Genomic DNA, 17,513 nt, shown 5'->3' with positions numbered 1-17,513 from the left:
GGCTGGTCCCTCCCTGGGCTTAATACCCGGCCGGAGCCCCCGCTCCCCGGGCTCAATAGTCGGGGGCCGGCGGCGCGAGCAGTGTCCCGTCCCGGGGACTTGGCCGGGGACAATCGGTTCGGCACGAGGGCCAGCGCCTCCGCCGGCCGGGTGGGTCGGCGGAGGCGCCTCTCCCCTGGTCCTCCCGGCCCCGGTGGCTGGTCCCTCCCTGGGCTTAATACCCGGCCGGAGCCCCCGCTCCCCGGGCTTAATAGTCGGGGGCCGGCGGCGCGAGCAGTGTCCCGTCCCGGGGACTTGGCCGGGGACAATCGGTTCGGCACGAGGGCCAGCGCCTCCGCCGGCCGGGTGGGTCGGCGGAGGCGCCTCTCCCCTGGTCCTCCCGGCCCCCGGTGGCTGGTCCCTCCCTGGGCTTAATACCCGGCCGGAGCCCCCGCTCCCCGGGCTTAATAGTCGGGGGCCGGCGGCGCGAGCAGTGTCCCGTCCCGGGGACTTGGCCGGGGACAATCGGTTCGGCACGAGGGCCAGCGCCTCCGCCGGCCGGGTGGGTCGGCGGAGGCGCCTCTCCCCTGGTCCTCCCGGCCCCGGTGGCTGGTCCCTCCCTGGGCTTAATACCCGGCCGGAGCCCCCGCTCCCCGGGCTTAATAGTCGGGGGCCGGCGGTGCGAGCAGTGTCCCGTCCCGGGGACTTGGCCGGGGACAGTCGGTTCGGCACGAGGGCCAGCGCCTCCGCCGGCCGGGTGGGTCGGCGGAGGCGCCTCTCCCCTGGTCCTCCCGGCCCCCGGTGGCTGGTCCCTCCCTGGGCTTAATACCCGGCCGGAGCCCCCGCTCCCCGGGCTTAATAGTCGGGGGCCGGCGGCGCGAGCAGTGTCCCGTCCCGGGGACTTGGCCGGGGACAATCGGTTCGGCACGAGGGCCAGCGCCTCCGCCGGCCGGGTGGGTCGGCGGAGGCGCCTCTCCCCTGGTCCTCCCGGCCCCGGTGGCTGGTCCCTCCCTGGGCTTAATACCCGGCCGGAGCCCCAGCTCCCCGGGCTTAATAGTCGGGGGCCGGCGGCGCGAGCAGTGTCCCGTCCCGGGGACTTGGCCGGGGACAATCGGTTCGGCACGAGGGCCAGCGCCTCCGCCGGCCAGGTGGGTCGGCGGAGGCGCCTCTCCCCTGGTCCTCCCGGCCCCGGTGGCTAGTCCCTCCCTGGGCTTAATACCCGGCCGGAGCCCCCGCTCCCCGGGCTCAATAGTCGGGGGCCGGCGGCGCGAGCAGTGTCCCGTCCCGGGGACTTGGCCGGGGACAATCGGTTCGGCACGAGGGCCAGCGCCTCCGCCGGCCGGCGGAGGCGCCTCTCCCCTGGTCCTCCCGGCCCCGGTGGCTGGTCCCTCCCTGGGCTTAATACCCGGCCGGAGCCCCCGCTCCCCGGGCTCAATAGTCGGGGGCCGGCGGCGCGAGCAGTGTCCCGTCCCGGGGACTTGGCCGGGGACAATCGGTTCGGCACGAGGGCCAGTGCCTCCGCCGGCCGGGTGGGTCGGCGGAGGCGCCTCTCCCCTGGTCCTCCCGGCCCCGGTGGCTGGTCCCTCCCTGGGCTTAATACCCGGCCGGAGCCCCCGCTCCCCGGGCTTAAAAGTCGGGGGCCGGCTGCCCCTTCCCCAGGGCTGAACAGCCGGGGAACACCCGCCGGCCGGCGGGTCAATGGCGGAATGCAGATACTGGACAGCCCCAGCTTGTGGATTTTTTTCCCATTTTTTGGGGGGCAGGGGGATTATTGGGGGAAGGTTTTTATTTCTCCCCCCCCCCTCCCATGGGCTGGACACACCTGCTGCCAGCCCATGTTTTTTTTTTTGTGTTTTTTTTTTTTTTATCTACGCAGGCGCTGCAGCGTCAGCGGATGGGGATTCTTGGCATTTACCGACGCCGCCACAATTATTTTTCCCGTGCTGGTTTTTTTTCTGGAGGGGGGGGTTTGTTTGTTTGTGGTTTTTCTTTTGTTTTGGAATTTGTTTTGGAGGGGGATAAGGGGGGGTGCTTTGTACTTGTTTAATTTTTTGGGGGGGTCTGTTTGTTTTTGGGTGTGTTTTTTTTTTTTTTTTTTGGGGGGGGGGTCTTGTTCTTGCCCCAGGCACTGCAGTGGCAGATGGGGATAATGGACAAACCCCACTGCCGGACAAGTTATTTTTCCAGTACTTTTTATTTTGGGGGGTCTTTTTTTGGGTGGGGTGCTTTTTTTGTGGGGTGGTCTTGTTCTTGCCCCAAGCACTGCAGTAGCGGATGGGGATATTGGACAAACCCCGCTGCCGGCCAATGTATTTTTTCCCGTACTGTTTATTTTGGGGGGGGGGGGGGGGTCTGTTTGTTTGTTTTTTGGGTGTTTTTGTGTGTGTTGTTTTTTTTTTTTGGGGGGGGGGGGCTTTGGTTTTCTTTATTTTCTTTTTTTGGGGGGGGGTCTGTTTGTTTTGGGTGTTTTGGGGTGTGTTGTTTTTCTTTTATTTCAGGGTGATTTTTTTTTTTTTTTTTTTGGGGGGGGGGTCTTGTTCTTGCCCCAGGCACTGCAGTGGCAGATGGGGATACTGGACAAACCCCACTGCCGGACAAGGTATTTTTCCAGCACTGTTTATTTGGGGGTCTTTTTTTTGGGGGGGGGGGTTGTTTTTCTTTTTTTTTCTTTTTTTTTTTTGTATTTTCTGTGGGGGTGGGGGGTCTTGTTCTTGCCCCATGCACTGCAGTGGCGGATGGGGATACTGGACAAACCCCGCTGCCGGCCAAGGTATTTTTCCCGTACTGTTTATTTTGGGGAGTCCTTTTTTGTGGTTTGAAAAAAAAAAATATTTTTGTGTGTGGTTTTTATTAGGGGGGGGGGGGGGTTTCGTTTTGGTTTTGCGTGTTTTTTTTTTTTTTTTTACACCTTGTGCTGCAGCAGTGGATGGGGATATTGGACAACCCAGCTGCACTTTATTTTATTTTTTTTAAACTGGGCAGGGTCAAAGCACACAGCATCACATACTCCCAGAAGTCCTTGGTTTGTCTCCCACCCCCAGAAGTTCACCATTATATATCTCTCACTCCCAGAAGTCCTCGGTCTGTTTTCCACTCCCGGAAGTCCCTGGCTTGTTTCCTTAAGACAATGAATGCGGATGGGGCAGACAGTAAAACGGATGGCAGTGATGAAGACTATCTCCCCGACTCATCTGAGTTGAGCAGTTCAAATGACAGCAGCGCGGAAGAGACATCTTTTCACAGGAGACAGGCGCTGGAAGAAGCCGAGGCTTCCTCCACAGACGGCGGCCTGAACCGACGGACACATCACGGCGTGTCAGTCCAGGTTCTTACCCAAAAAGGGGATGGTTCCAGAACATATAACAAGAAGAAAAACTTCTGCCTATGGTGTGAGAGGCCATATTCCAAAATTGCGAGGCACGTGGAAGCCGTCCACCGCAGTGAGCCAGAGGTAGCAAGGGCACTGAGCTTTGACAAGAACTCCAGGGAAAGGTCAGTGCAGCTGGACCTAATTCGCCACCGGGGGAACTTTGCACATAATATCGGTGTTCTCCGCGAGGGCAGCGGTGTCCTACTACCTTGCAAGCAGCCGGCCAAAGCAGCAGCTCCCCAAGATTTCATGCACTGCGCACACTGCCAAGGTCTGTTCTCCAGGCGACACCTGTGGCGACATGTGAAGAGGTGCCCTCTTCGTAAAAGGGGTGGCCACCCCAAACCTGGTAGAACTCGGGTTCAGTCCCTGTGCACTTACGCCACACCCATTCCGCCAGGTGTTGGCACCGGCCTGTGGAAGTTGTTGAGCCAAATGAATTATGATGATGTGGTACCTGTGATCAAGGGGGACAGCTGCATCATGCAGTTCGGGCAGCACCTCTACAACCGACTGGGGTCTGATGTCGGCAAGCACGAGTACATCCGCCAGAAGCTCCGGGAGGTGGGTCGTCTCCTGCTGCATGCGATGAAGGTCACTCCATTGCGGAGCATGGAAGATTTCATCCGCCCACCCAACTTTTTCCATGTGGTGCATGCCGTCAGGAGCCTGGCTGGCTACGATGACAAGACCAACACATATAGGGTCCCCTCGCTGGCCCTGAAGGTGGGCCACAGCTTGCAAAAGATTTCCGCCATGGTTGAGTGCCAGGCGCTGATGGAGGGCAGTGCCCTGACAGTGGAGAGCGCACGGAGCTTCAGGAAACTGTACGAGGCGAGGTGGAGTGAGCTCATCTCAACTGCTGCCCTGAAGACCCTACGAGAGATAAAATAAGATTTTACTTACCGATAAATCTATTTCTCATAGTCCGTAGTGGATGCTGGGGACTCCGTCAGGACCATGGGGAATAGCGGCTCCGCAGGAGACAGGGCACAAAAGCAAGCTTTTAGGATCACATGGTGTGTACTGGCTCCTCCCCCTATGACCCTCCTCCAAGCCTCAGTTAGGTACTGTGCCCGGACGAGCGTACACAATAAGGAAGGATCTTGAATCCCGGGTAAGACTCATACCAGCCACACCAATCACACCGTACAACTTGTGATTTGAACCCAGTTAACAGTATGATAACAATGAAGTAGCCTCTAAAAAAGATGGCTCACAACAATAATAACCCGATTTTTTTGTAACAATAACTATGTACAAGTAATGCAGACAATCCGCACTTGGGATGGGCGCCCAGCATCCACTACGGACTATGAGAAATAGAATTATCGGTAAGTAAAATCTTATTTTCTCTAACGTCCTAGTGGATGCTGGGGACTCCGTCAGGACCATGGGGATTATACCAAAGCTCCCAAACGGGCGGGAGAGTGCGTATGACTCTGCAGCACCGAATGAGAGAACTCCAGGTCCTCCTCAGCCAGGGTATCAAATTTGTAGAATTTAGCAAACGTGTTTGCCCCTGACCAAGTAGCTGCTCGGCAAAGTTGTAAAGCCGAGACCCCTCGGGCAGCCGCCCAAGATGAGCCCACCTTCCTTGTGGAATGGGCATTTACAGATTTTGGCTGTGGCAGGCCTGCCACAGAATGTGCAAGCTGAATTGTACTACAAATCCAACGAGCAATAGTCTGCTTAGAAGCAGGAGCACCCAGCTTTTTGGGTGCCTACAATATAAACAGCAAGTCAGACTTTCTGACTCCAGCCGTCCTGGAATATATATATATATATATATATATATATATATATTTTCAGGGCCCTGACAACGTCTAGCAACTTGGAGTCTTCCAAGTCCCTAGTAGCCGCAGGCACCACAATAGGTTGTTTCATGTGAAACGCTGACACCACCTTAGGAAGAAACTGGGGACGAGTCCGCAGTTCTGCCCTGTCCGAATGGAAAATCAAATATGGGCTTTTGTAAGACAAAGCCGCCAATTTTGACAATCGCCTGGCCGAGGCCAGGGCCAACAGCATGGTCACTTTCCATGTGAGATATTTCAAATCCACAGATTTGAGTGGTTCAAACCAATATGATTTGAGGAATCCCAACACTACGTTGAGATCCCACGGTGCCACTGGAGGCACACAAGGGCTGTATATGCAATACTCCCTTGACAAACGTCTGGACTTCAGGAACTGAAGCCAATTCTTTCTGGAAGAAAATCTATAGGGCCGAAACTTGAACCTTAATGGACCCCAATTTGAGGCTCATAGACACTCCTGTTTGCAGGAAGTGCAGAAATCGACCTAGTTGAAATTTTTTCGTGGGGCCTTCCTGGCCTCACCCACGCAACATATTTTTACCACATGTGGTGATAACGTTGTGCGGTCACTTCCTTCCTGGCTTTGACCAGGGTAGGTATGACCTCTTCCGGAATGCCTTTTTCCTTAGGATCCGGCGTTCAAACCGCCATGCCGTCAAACGCAGTCGCGGTAAGTCTTGGAACAGACAAGGTCCCTGCTGGAGCAGGTCCTTTCTTAAAGGCCGATGCCACGGTTCCTCTTGGAACAGACATGGTACTTGCTGAAAGCAAATCCCTTCTTAGCTCCCGAGGCCATTAGTCCTCTGTGAGCATCTCTTGAAGTTCCGGTTACCAAGTCCCTCTTGGCCAATCCGGAGCCACGAGTATAGTTCTTACTCCTCTATGTCTTATAATTCTCAATACCTTGGTTATGAGAAGCAGAGGAGGGAACACATACACCGACTGTTACACCCACGGTGTTACCAGGACGTCCACAGCTATCGCCTGAAGGTCTCGTGACCTGGCGCAATACCTGTCCCATTTTTTGTTCGGGCGGGACGCCATCATGTCCACCTTTGATCTTTCCCAACGGTTCACAATCATGCGGAAAACTTCCCGATGAAGTTCCCACTCTCCCGGGTGGAGGTCGTGCCTGCTGAGGAAGTCTGCTTCCCAGTCGTCCACTCCCGGAATGAACACTGCTGACAGTGCTATCACATGATTTTCCGCCTAGCGAAAAATCCTTGCAGTTTTGCCACTGCCCTCCTGCTTCTTGTGCCGCCCTTTCTGTTTACGTGGGCGACTGCCGTGATGTTATCCCACTGGATCAATACCGGCTGACCTTGAAGCAGAGGTCTTGCTAAGCTTAGAGCATTATAAATTTGCTCTTAGCTCCAGTATATTTATGTGGAGAGAATTCTCCAGACTTGATCACACTCCTTGTGTGACTGCTCCCCAGCCTCTCAGGCTGGCCTCCGTGGTCACGAGCATCCAATCCTGAATGCCGAATCTGCGGCCCTCTAGAAGATGAGCACTCTGTAATCACCACAGGAGAGACACCCTTGTCCTTGGATATAGGGTTATCCGCTGATGCATCTGAAGATGCGATCCGGACCATTTGTCCAGCAGATCCCACTGAAGAGTTCTTGCGTGAAATCTGCCGAATGGAAGCGCTTCGTAATAAGCCACCATTTTTACCAGGACTCTTGTGCAATGATGCACTGACACTTTTCCTGGTTTTAGGAGGATCCCGATTAGCTCGGATAACTCCCTGGCTTTCTCCTCTGGGAGAAACACCTTTTCCTGGACTGTGTCCAGAATCATCCCTAGGACCAGCAGACGTGTCGTCGGAACAACTGCGGTTTTGGAATATTTAGAATCCACCCGTGCTGTCGTAGAACTACTTGAGATAGTGCTACTCCGACCTCCAACTGTTCTCTGGACCTTGTTCTTATCAGGAGGTCGTCCATTTTCTTTGAAGACGAATCCTCCTTTCGGTCATTACCTTGGTAAGGACCCGGGGTGCCTTGGACAATCCAACGGCATCGTCTTGAAACTGATAGTGACAGTTCTGTACCACGAACCTGAGGTACCCTTGGTGAGAAAAGGCAAATTTTGGGACATGGAGGTAAGCATCCCTGATGTCCCGGGACACCATATAGTCCCCTTGTTCTTTGCTATCACTGCTCTGAGTGACTCCATCTGGATTTGAACCCTTGTAAGTGTTCAAATTTTTCAGATTTAGAATAGGTCTCACCTTGCCTTCAGTACCACCATATAGTGTGGAGTAATACCCCTTTCCTTGTTGTCGGAGGGGTAATTTTATTATCACCTGCTGGGAATACAGCTTGTGAATTGTTTTCAATACTGCCTCCCTGTCGGAGGGAGACATTGGTACAGCAGACTACAGGAACCTGCGAGGGGGGAAACCTCTCGACATTCCAACCTGTACCCCTTGGATACTACTTGTAGGATCCAGGGGTCCTGTACGGTCCCAGCGTCATGCTGAGAACTTGGTAGAAGCGGTGGAGGGCTTCTGTTCCTGGGAATGGGCTGCCTGCTGCAGTCTTCTTCCCTTTCCTCTATCCCTGGGCAGATATGACTCTTATAGGGACGAAAGGACTGAGGCTGAAAAGACGGTGTCTTTTTCTGCAGAGATGTGACTTAGGGTAAAAAACGGTGGATTTTCCAGCAGTTGCCCTGGCCACCAGGTCCCATGGACCGACCCCAAATAACTCCTCCCCTTTATACGGCAATACATCTTTGTGCCGTTTGGAATCTGCATCACCTGACCACTGTCGTGTCCATAAACATCTTCTTGCAGATATGGACATCGCATTTACTCTTGATGCCAGAGTGCAAATATCCCTCTGCGCATCTCGCATATATAGAAATGCATCCTTTAAATGCTCTATAGTCAATAAAATACTGTCCCTGTCAAAGGTATCAATATTTTTAGTCAGGGAATCCGACCAAGCCACCTCAGCTCTGCACATCCAGGCTGAGGCGATCGCTGGTCGCAGTATAACACCAGCATGTGTGTGTATACTTTTTAGGATATTTTTCAGCCTCCTATCAGCTGGCTCCTTAAGTACGGCCCTATCCGTAGATGGTACCGCCACTTGTTCTGATAAGCGTGTGAGCGCCTTATCCACCCTGAGGGGTGTTTCCCACCGCGCCTTAACTTCTGGCGGGAAAGGGTATACCGCCAATAATTTTCTATCGGGGGAAACCCACGCATCATCACACACTTCATTTAATTTATCCGATTCAGGAAAAACTACAGGTAGTTTTTTCACCTCACACATAATACCCTTTTTTGTGGTACTTGGAGTATCAGAAATATGTAACACCTCCTTCATTGCCCTTAACGTGTGGCCCTAAAAGAAAATACGTTTGTTTCTTCACCGTCGACACTGAAATCAGTGTCCGTGTCTGGGTCTGTGTCGACCGACTGAGGTAAATGGGCATTTTACAGCCCCTGACGGTGTTTGAGACGCCTGGACAGATACTAATTTGTTCGCCGGCCCTCTCATGTCGTCAACCGGCTTGCAGCGTGTTGACATTGTCACGTAATTTCCATAAATAAGCCATCCATTCCGGTGTCGACTCCCTAGAGAGTGACATCACCATTACAGGCAATTTGCTCCGCCTCCTCACCAATATTTTCCTCATACATGTCGACACACACGTACCGACATACAGCACACACATAGGGAATGCTCTGATAGAGGACAGGACCCACTAGCCCTTTGGGGAGACAGAGGGAGAGTTTGCCAGCACACACCAAAACGCTATAATTATCCAGGGACAACCTTTATATAAGTGTTCCTCCCTTATAGCATTTTAATATATATACATATCGCCAAATCAGTGCCCCCCCTCTCTGTTTTAACCCTGTTTCTGTAGTGCAGTGCAGGGGAGAGCATGGGAGCCTTCCCACCAGCCTTTCTGTGAGGGAAAATGGCGCTGTGTGCTGAGGAGAATAGGCCCCGCCCCCTTTTCGGCGGGCTTCTTCTCCGGAGTTTTAGATATCTGGCAGGGGTTAAATACATCCATATAGCCTCAAGGGCTATATGTGATGTATTTTTCGCCATACAGGTATTATACATTGCTGCCCAGGGCGCCCCCCCCCAGCGCCCTGCACCCTCCGTGACCGCTGTGTGAAGTGTGCTGACAACAATGGCGCACAGCTGCAGTGCTGTGCGCTACCTGATGAAGACTGAGAGTCTTCTGCCGCCTGGTTCCGGACCTCTTCATCTTCAGCGTCTGCAAGGGGGGTCGGCGGCGCGGCTCCGGGACGAACCCCAGGGCGAGCCCTGTGTTCCGACTCCCTCTGGAGCTATGTCCAGTAGCCTAAGAATCCAATCCATCCTGCACGCAGGTGAGTTGAAAATCTCTCCCCTAAGTCCCTCGATGCAGTGAGCCTGTTGCCAGCAGGACTCACTGAAAATAAAGAACCTAAAAACTTTTTCTAAGTAACTCTTTAAGAGAGCCACCTAGATTGCACCCTTCTCGGCCGGGCACAAAAACCTAACTGAGGCTTGGAGGAGGGTCATAGGGGGAGGAGCCAGTACACACCATGTGATCCTAAAAGCTTGCTTTTGTGCCCTGTCTCCTGCGGAGCCGCTATTCCCCATGGTCCTGACGGAGTCCCCAGCATCCACTAGGACGTTAGAGAAAATGGAATGCCCCACTCCTCCTACCCTTCACTGACGACGTGAAGCGATTGAACCTGTACCTCCTTGACCGGCAGCGGGAGTACTTGGATGGGTTATCTGCCCACCCTTCTCCAAAGCAGTGGTCAATGCTGGCCAAGGTCACCCTCACACAGTTGATCCTCTTCAACCGCAGGAGGGAAGGTGAGGTGTCCAAGATGCGGCTATCCTCATTTGAATCACGGCACACAGCTGACCTGCAGGGTGACGTGGCCCAGGCCCTCTCGGAGATGGAGAAGGCTCTCTGTCACCACTTCACCCGTATTGAGATACCTGGTAAAAGAGGCAGGAAGGTTCCCATCCTGTTATCCCCATGCATGCAGAAAGCCATGGAGATCCTGACCGAGAAGAGGGCAGAGTGTGGTGTCACCCCTGAAAATTTCTACATGTTTGCCAGGCCAGCCGCCTTATCACACTTCAGGGGATCCGACTGCATTCGTCTCTATGCCCGGGAGTGTGGGGCCAAGCATCCCGAAGCACTGTCCTCCACCCGCCTCCGGAAGCATGTAGCCACCCTTTCCAGGGTCCTCAACCTAAGCGACACCGAGATGGACCAGCTAGCCGATTTCCTCGGACATGACATACGGGTGCATAGACAGTATTATCGTCTTCCAGAAGGTACCCTGCAGCTGGCCAAGTTAAGCAAGCTCTTTGTGGCCCTGGAGCAAGGGAGAATGGCTGAGTTCAGGGGCCGCAGTCTGGAGGAGATCTCCATTGATCCAGATGGTAAGTATCACTGGACAAGTGTCTCCAGGGACTGACACTGTAAGTGGGCTGGTGTGACGGGGTTTACTGTCTTTCTCTATTTCCAGAACCAATCCAGGTGGCAAGTGATGACTCTGGGGATGAGCCAGAGAGGCAAGCCAGTGAGGTGACAGTGGTGCACACCGAGAAAGAAGCAAACAGTGTGGCAGTGGAGGGAGCCATTCCTAAAGGTGGGTGCAACCTTCCATGCTGGTGAGGGGGGGTGGGGGTGTGGGGGGGTGGCCTTGGCTGGTGATGGCCTTGCAGGGTGACTGACCTTTCCTCTCCCACAAAGGTGACAGCAGAGGTGCTAAGAGAAAACCATGGACCCCAGCGGAAGTCAGAGCCGTTGAAAGACACATGATGCGGTTCATCCACTCCTGCAAGGTTACGGGCAAGAAGGATTGTGATGCGTGCCTACGGGCTGAAACCCAAGCACTGAAGGCTCGGAACTGGCTTTCAATTAAATTCTACATAAAGAACAGAATAACTGCGATAAAGAGAAAGAACATGAACTAAATAAATAATAAATAAGTAAACAAACACATGCATCCATACACAAATAAATAAATAAATAAATGAATAAATAAATCAATACATAATAAAATGTGGGTGCCATTGCACCCATTGGCCACCTGGGGGGAGGGTGTCACACATAAATTGATCCATATATTATGTCCCCATGGTCCCCTCCCAGGCCACGCATGCCCGCACCCTCTGTCCCCTTGCACAGGCTACAGGCTGGGCCCTTCCAGGGGTAAGGGAAATGGTGTCCCCATGAGGGATGTTCCATACATGGGTCCCGATGAGGTCACAAAAACAAGTGTGTGTGTGTGTGTGTGTGTGTGTGTGTGTGTGTGTATATATATATATATATATATATATATATATTTATTTATTTTACCATCATGTTTACTGCTGTACTGCCGGTGCGCATACAATGCTGCCTTCCGGCATCCCCATACTGCTCATCAAAATTCTGATTTTCAACAAGCCGTATGGGTAGTTTTACTCTCTGCTTATCAAAACGTTGAGCTTTGGAGGCTTTGACCGATGGATTTCAAACAGCAATAGTAATTAATGCTAAACAAGCCTAATTTTACAATAATTACTATTGCTGTTTGAAATCAGTCACAGTCAATGATCATCGTGAAATTCTGACGTTTAGTAAATATCTCACATCTGTAAAATTCAGAAGTGTTGGATTAACCAGAATCCTCACTTCTCATCTCTACTCTTAATATTTAATCAGAGACATTGACAAAAACAGCAGAGAAACAATTTCTAATTTGCAGCTAACTCTAGATTACCGAAACGAAGCCCAGTGCATGAGCCTGCATCTCGCTCTAACGATGTTTATATTATGTCTATTTGTGTCTGAAATTTGCTCCTTTTATAGGCTCTGAAAATAAATGTGCTAGGCAGTTTCCTTAATTGACTTTTAAGTTCCTCTATGAAGCTCTGTGGGTCAGGGGAAGTACATACAGAGTATCATGCAAGATTCCACTATGTTATCAGCTTATAATAACGGGGAATTTGGTTGTTGAATGGTACGTCTTGTAAGATAATTACTTGTAACATACATGCTGCCCTATATGAGGAGATCTAATAACATATACCTACAAACCACCACCTGAACTGGCTTTTGGGTGCAGAATAAGTTGGAATATAGAGTTCAAGGTGAAGAGGTAGGCGCGACCACCAGGCTATTAACACGCACTTACTGATGCAGAGTGTATCCGGAGTTAGCCATAATGGGCCTCATTCAGATGCAGTTGCGATGCCGATGCAGCAGTGATCCTTTTCAGTCATGGAACTGCGAGGTAACGCAAGTGTAGCAGCTGACCACAGGTGAACAGAGACACCCACCAAAGCCATCGCACCATGCTCAGCAACTGTGCACTGAGGGCCTTATTCAGAGTTGTTAGCAAACCAAAAAAGCACACTAATAGGTAAACCATGTTGCACTGCAGGTGAGGCAGATGTAACATGTGCAGAGGGTGGGGTGTGTTCAAACTTAAATCTAACTTGCAGGGTACAAATAAAACAGCCAGTATTTACCATGCACAGAAACAATTTAACCCACCCACATCTAAATCTCTCTGCATATGTTACATCTTCCCAACCTGCAGCCAGGGCCGAAACTAGTATTTTCGTCACCCGGGGCAAGGTAATAGTTTGCGCCCCCCCCCCCCTCCATTAAAAACAACAACAGTAAAACAAACTCTGTCAGACTAAAATATTAGATTACCAGGAAATTTGAAAAAAGGAGATACTATTGGACAATATTCCCCTATGTGCATCAAATGCCCTACAGTATGCGTCACATGCCCTGCCAGCGTGTTCAACTACATGATCCACTGTGTCCCCATACATTGCACTATATCATAACACTTTGTCACTGCACTACATTCTCCTATCCACTGCACTACATCACTATGCTACATCCCTTACATGCTGGACTACATCACTACACTACATGCCCCTATGCTCTGCACTACATACCCTATATGCTACACTACATCACTACACTACATCCCCTTATATGCTACACCACATCAGTGCACTACATGCCCCTATATACTGCAATACATCACTATACTACATACCATATATGGTACACTACATCACTACACTACATCCTCCTATAAGCTACACCAAATCCCCCCATCTGGGAGGCAAAGCGGAGCTTGATACTGCTAACTGAGAGCACAGTGCGCTTCTTTAGCTTGTACAGTGCACTGCACGCTAGTCGCAGCACTGCGTGGCAAAGAAGAGAGCTTAAGACAGGAGCCAGCTGTGGGCAGACAGGTGGGTCAGAGACATTGCCAAGGATGCTGTCTGGTGCCTCACTGGAGCAGCACAGCACTGCCGGTAAAAAAAAAAAACCTTAAAAAAACCCTGTTCCTCTGTAACTCCTTGGCGCCCCCTCAAATCCTGCACCCGGGGCGCATGCCCCCTTAGCCCCCCCCCCCCCCCTAGTTACGGCCCTGCTGCAGCGCAATATGGTTTTGTCCATTAGTGTGCTTTTTTGGTTTGCTAACAAAACTCAATAACCCTTTCAGTCCAAACCGAAACGCAAATGCGAGGAAGGACTCCCTGCACAGGAAGTGCAGTGCTGGCTCCATGTTATATGTGTATGAACGCAGGCATTGTTTTGGTGGGGGCGGCGGGGTAAGAAAGGAAATGTCATTTGGAGTAGTTTGATTTAAACTAGGCTATGCAGAAGTCATCAGCCCATATATGGCTTATGTTTAAATATGAGGGTGGTTCAATAAATCACGCGTGTAACGTTCTCTATTTGATTTCAATTTCCCACCGGGCCAGACCGCTGCTCCCCCCCCCCCCCCCATGGCCATTAGACTGCTCCCCATATCAGTCATAATGTTCTAACATCAGATGTAAAATGGAAGGGCTGACAGACACATGGTCACACATTGAGGTGCATAGTGTAATCAGATTTCTGCATATAAAGGGAACATCAGCAGCTGGAATGTATCCCCAACTTGTTGAGGTGTAAGATAATGTCATGCCAAGGAATCAGGTTTGGTGCACTGCCTTTGATAATGGCAGGACAGACAGACGTTCAAGATAAGCAGCAATATGTCTGGTCAAGCACGTCCACCACAGATGACAATTGACAATGACTTGGCACCAAGTGATTTCTATCTCTTTGGACCATTGAAGAAGCACCTGGGTGGAAGGCAATACGCAACTGACAGGGAAATTCTGCAAACGGTCATGTCCTGGCTTCAGGCACTTGACACTGATTTCTTCTATGCCAGGATAGATTCCTTGGTGTACCGTTGGAACCAATGCTTAGACTAGTATGGGGACCATGGTGAAAAATAATCTATAACAAGGCCATACTATCGGTTATATGTATATGTAAGGGTTGAATAAAGTTACATAATGAGAGGTCTTGTTACCTTATTTATTGAACCACCCTCGTATGTGTGTACAATTTGCATTGGTATGACAGAGTGATGGTACACACCATTAGATGCTATGAAGTCAGTGAACAGCCCAGTACTTAACCAGTGGGATGGCTTATTCATCAGATGTGATTTGTACAGGCATACTCAGTTATACAAATAGAGCTGAGCATACAGGTCACCAGCCGATGACTGTATGTGGGTAGCTCTGCAGGATGCTAGCAGTACCAGGGGTAGTAGCAGGATGGCCCTAGCGGTAATAACAGGGTCTCTCTCAGTGGTACAAGTCAGTGTTCTGCTTTGGAACTCTAACACTTAAACAAGATAGCAGATAGACAGTGGCCATTTTGGTTGAAGTTTGAAGCCTCCCTAAAGGAGCAAATATGGAGTATGCACAACAGCTTGAAGATAACATAAAAGTACATGCAACATGTTAAGAGTGTATAAAAACAGCCCATTATATATTGATGTTGTTAAATCTAAAAAGCTACACAATTGATATCTTGGACATGTGTGCCTTACAGCTACTGTATACACTTCTTAAGTGACAATTTCGGAAAAAGAAAAACTTGACAAAAGCAAATTTGTGATAGAACTTCTCTGAGCACAAGGACGTACGTAGTGTGTAATGCTAATCACTGAAAATAAAGCATGTTTGTGAGTCCAATTTTTGTTTTGTTTATTTTTTTAACTTGTCCCATATACAGTATCTGCAGGCACTGGCAGAGGGTCCACATTCAGGACCTGTAGGATGAAATTACAAAGTCACAGGAATGCCTCACTATGGGGCCTGTTCATTAATAAGGCCTAATTGGCATAGGTGGAGGGATCCAATCAGATCCCTCTTTGCACACCAGATCCCCGTCCTTTAATAAGGAGCAGATGACTGGGAACTAGTAGCATCTGCAGACGTATCAGTTCCATCAAGCAAATTAGAAAAAATGTTTGGTTGGCTGACTGCAGGACTGCCAAATTAGGCCCCTTATAGTGAATGGACCCATAAATAATACATTACCCAGATGGTAAATCCCTCCATCTATGTCAAGGCATAACAATTATTATTATATTTTTTTTAGGTACAGGGACACTGAGCATAGCTCCGCCCCCAACACCTGCAAAGCCCCTCCCCATGTTCTGATGGCCCATGGGCCAGTCAGTGAAAGAGCAGGGATGACCATCGGTTGTGGAAATCATCGATGGTCATCCACTGCAGCCATTGATGGGGGGGGGAGCAGATTTATAATGTGCATAGAGATTAGATTTGCGAGGGGAGTGTCCAAACTCGTATCTAAAATGCAGTGTAAAAATAAAGCTGTCCAGCATTTGTGGGCTACATGTAGAAGCAGCCAGTATTTACCCATACAATAATAATACATTTATTTTGCACCCCTGCATTTCAGCACGATTTGTCACATGCAAAGTAACTTGCTTTTTTTTTACTGCCAGCTCTGAATTAGCCCCACAAGGTACAAATGGCCTCATACATATTAGAAAGCAGCTACGCAAAGCTCTCCTGTTGCAGGAAGTAAAACCACATATAGTATGTACTCAGCAGAAAGAATGGGGGCAGAGTGTGGGAAAAGTTTCACATAGTGACATAACAGGGGAGAGGGTTCAGAGTGTGACAGGAGAGAAGGAGAACAAGGCTTGGGACATGGTTCATTTAAATTGGCAGCCAAGAAGCCGACAGTAAGAGGAAGAGAAAGTGTTATGACAGAAGTAAAAGGAAAGGTACGGAAAACTGTGGAATAAATAAACGTCAGCGGAATGACAACAGAATAGAGGAAGACTGAGCAGTATCCGGACTATAGGTCTACACTAAAAAGGTCTACAGTCAATAGGTCTACCTGATTGTAGACATGCATTAGGTCACAGAGTCAAAAGGTCGACAGGGTCAAAATGTCGACATGTAAAAGGTACACAGTTCAACAGGTCGATAGAATTAAAAGGTCAGCAGGGTCAAAAGGTCGACATGACAATGGTCAACACACATATGGTAGACACAAGGTTTTTTTTGTTGATTTTTCCTACTTTACCATCCACGTGGACTACGATTGGGAATAGTAACCTGTGCCGAATGCAGCGGTAACGGAGTGAGGCACCTTGCCCGAAGCATGGCAAGCAAAGCGAGCAATGCGAGGGGACGCAGTACACTAATGGTGCTTGTTTGTGGCAGAAAAGTGACAAAACACCCCAAAAACAAAAAAATTCAACTTTTTTGTGTCAACCATTTTCATGTCAACCTTTTGACCCTGCCGACCTTTTGACCCTGTCAACCATCCCTACTGTCTACCTATTCTATATCTACCTTCAGACCCTGTTGACCTTTTGATCCTGTGGACCTAATGCATGTCTACAATTAGTGGTAGACCTATTGAGAGTAAACCTTTTTAGTGTAGATCTAACAATCCACACCCAGACTGAGCGATGGCAAGAACTGACATAAGGAAGGAACGTCAGTCCATCACAGGGTTAAAACATGGATGCGTCATTAAACAATTCATAGCATCTGAGCTTTAATGGAACCTTTGGGACAAGAATTCCCACACTGAACACAGAAATGTAAAGTTCTGTTATAAGAGGAAGGGATAAAAGAAATACAGCTGTGAGAAAAAGTAATGATCACTGAGAGAAAGGAAAACATATGGTCAGCCTCCCTTGATTTCTACATGTGCGTGGATGTGGTGGAGACAGGACATCTGCCTACGTGACATGTTTCTCTAACTTTCTAAGTGTACACTGGGCAAGAAAACATTTTTTATGCAATGTAATAAAACATTAAACTACACAAATGTGACACATGGAATAAATAATACTAATGAAAATAATGTTTAAAATCTAAAGCTATAGCAGCTAGTAAGAAATGCAGTGTGCCTGAACTCAATGGTTTGTTTGTCTTTTACCTAGTCCTTAATGTCCAGACTTGTAACTAGTAGTGTGTGAGTGGTGCTTCCTTTCATGGTGCATG

General features: G+C 49.9%; 1 protein-coding gene across 1 annotated transcript; it reads left to right on the top strand.

Moving 5' to 3' along the window:
- The first annotated feature begins 9,868 nt into the window (after positions 1-9,868).
- LOC134934931 (uncharacterized) lies at positions 9,869-11,525 on the top strand. Its single transcript, XM_063930256.1, has 2 exons — positions 9,869-10,801; positions 10,906-11,525. The coding sequence occupies exon 1, from the start codon at positions 9,956-9,958 to the stop codon at positions 10,625-10,627; it is 672 nt and encodes a 223-aa protein (XP_063786326.1). The 5' UTR covers positions 9,869-9,955; the 3' UTR covers positions 10,628-10,801; positions 10,906-11,525.
- Positions 11,526-17,513: the final 5,988 nt, after the last annotated feature.

Source organism: Pseudophryne corroboree, chromosome 6 (assembly GCF_028390025.1).
Source record: "Pseudophryne corroboree isolate aPseCor3 chromosome 6, aPseCor3.hap2, whole genome shotgun sequence".
Taxonomy (NCBI): domain Eukaryota; kingdom Metazoa; phylum Chordata; class Amphibia; order Anura; family Myobatrachidae; genus Pseudophryne; species Pseudophryne corroboree.
Note: the sequence above shows the minus strand (reverse complement) of the source record. Positions and strands in the feature narration are given on the sequence as shown.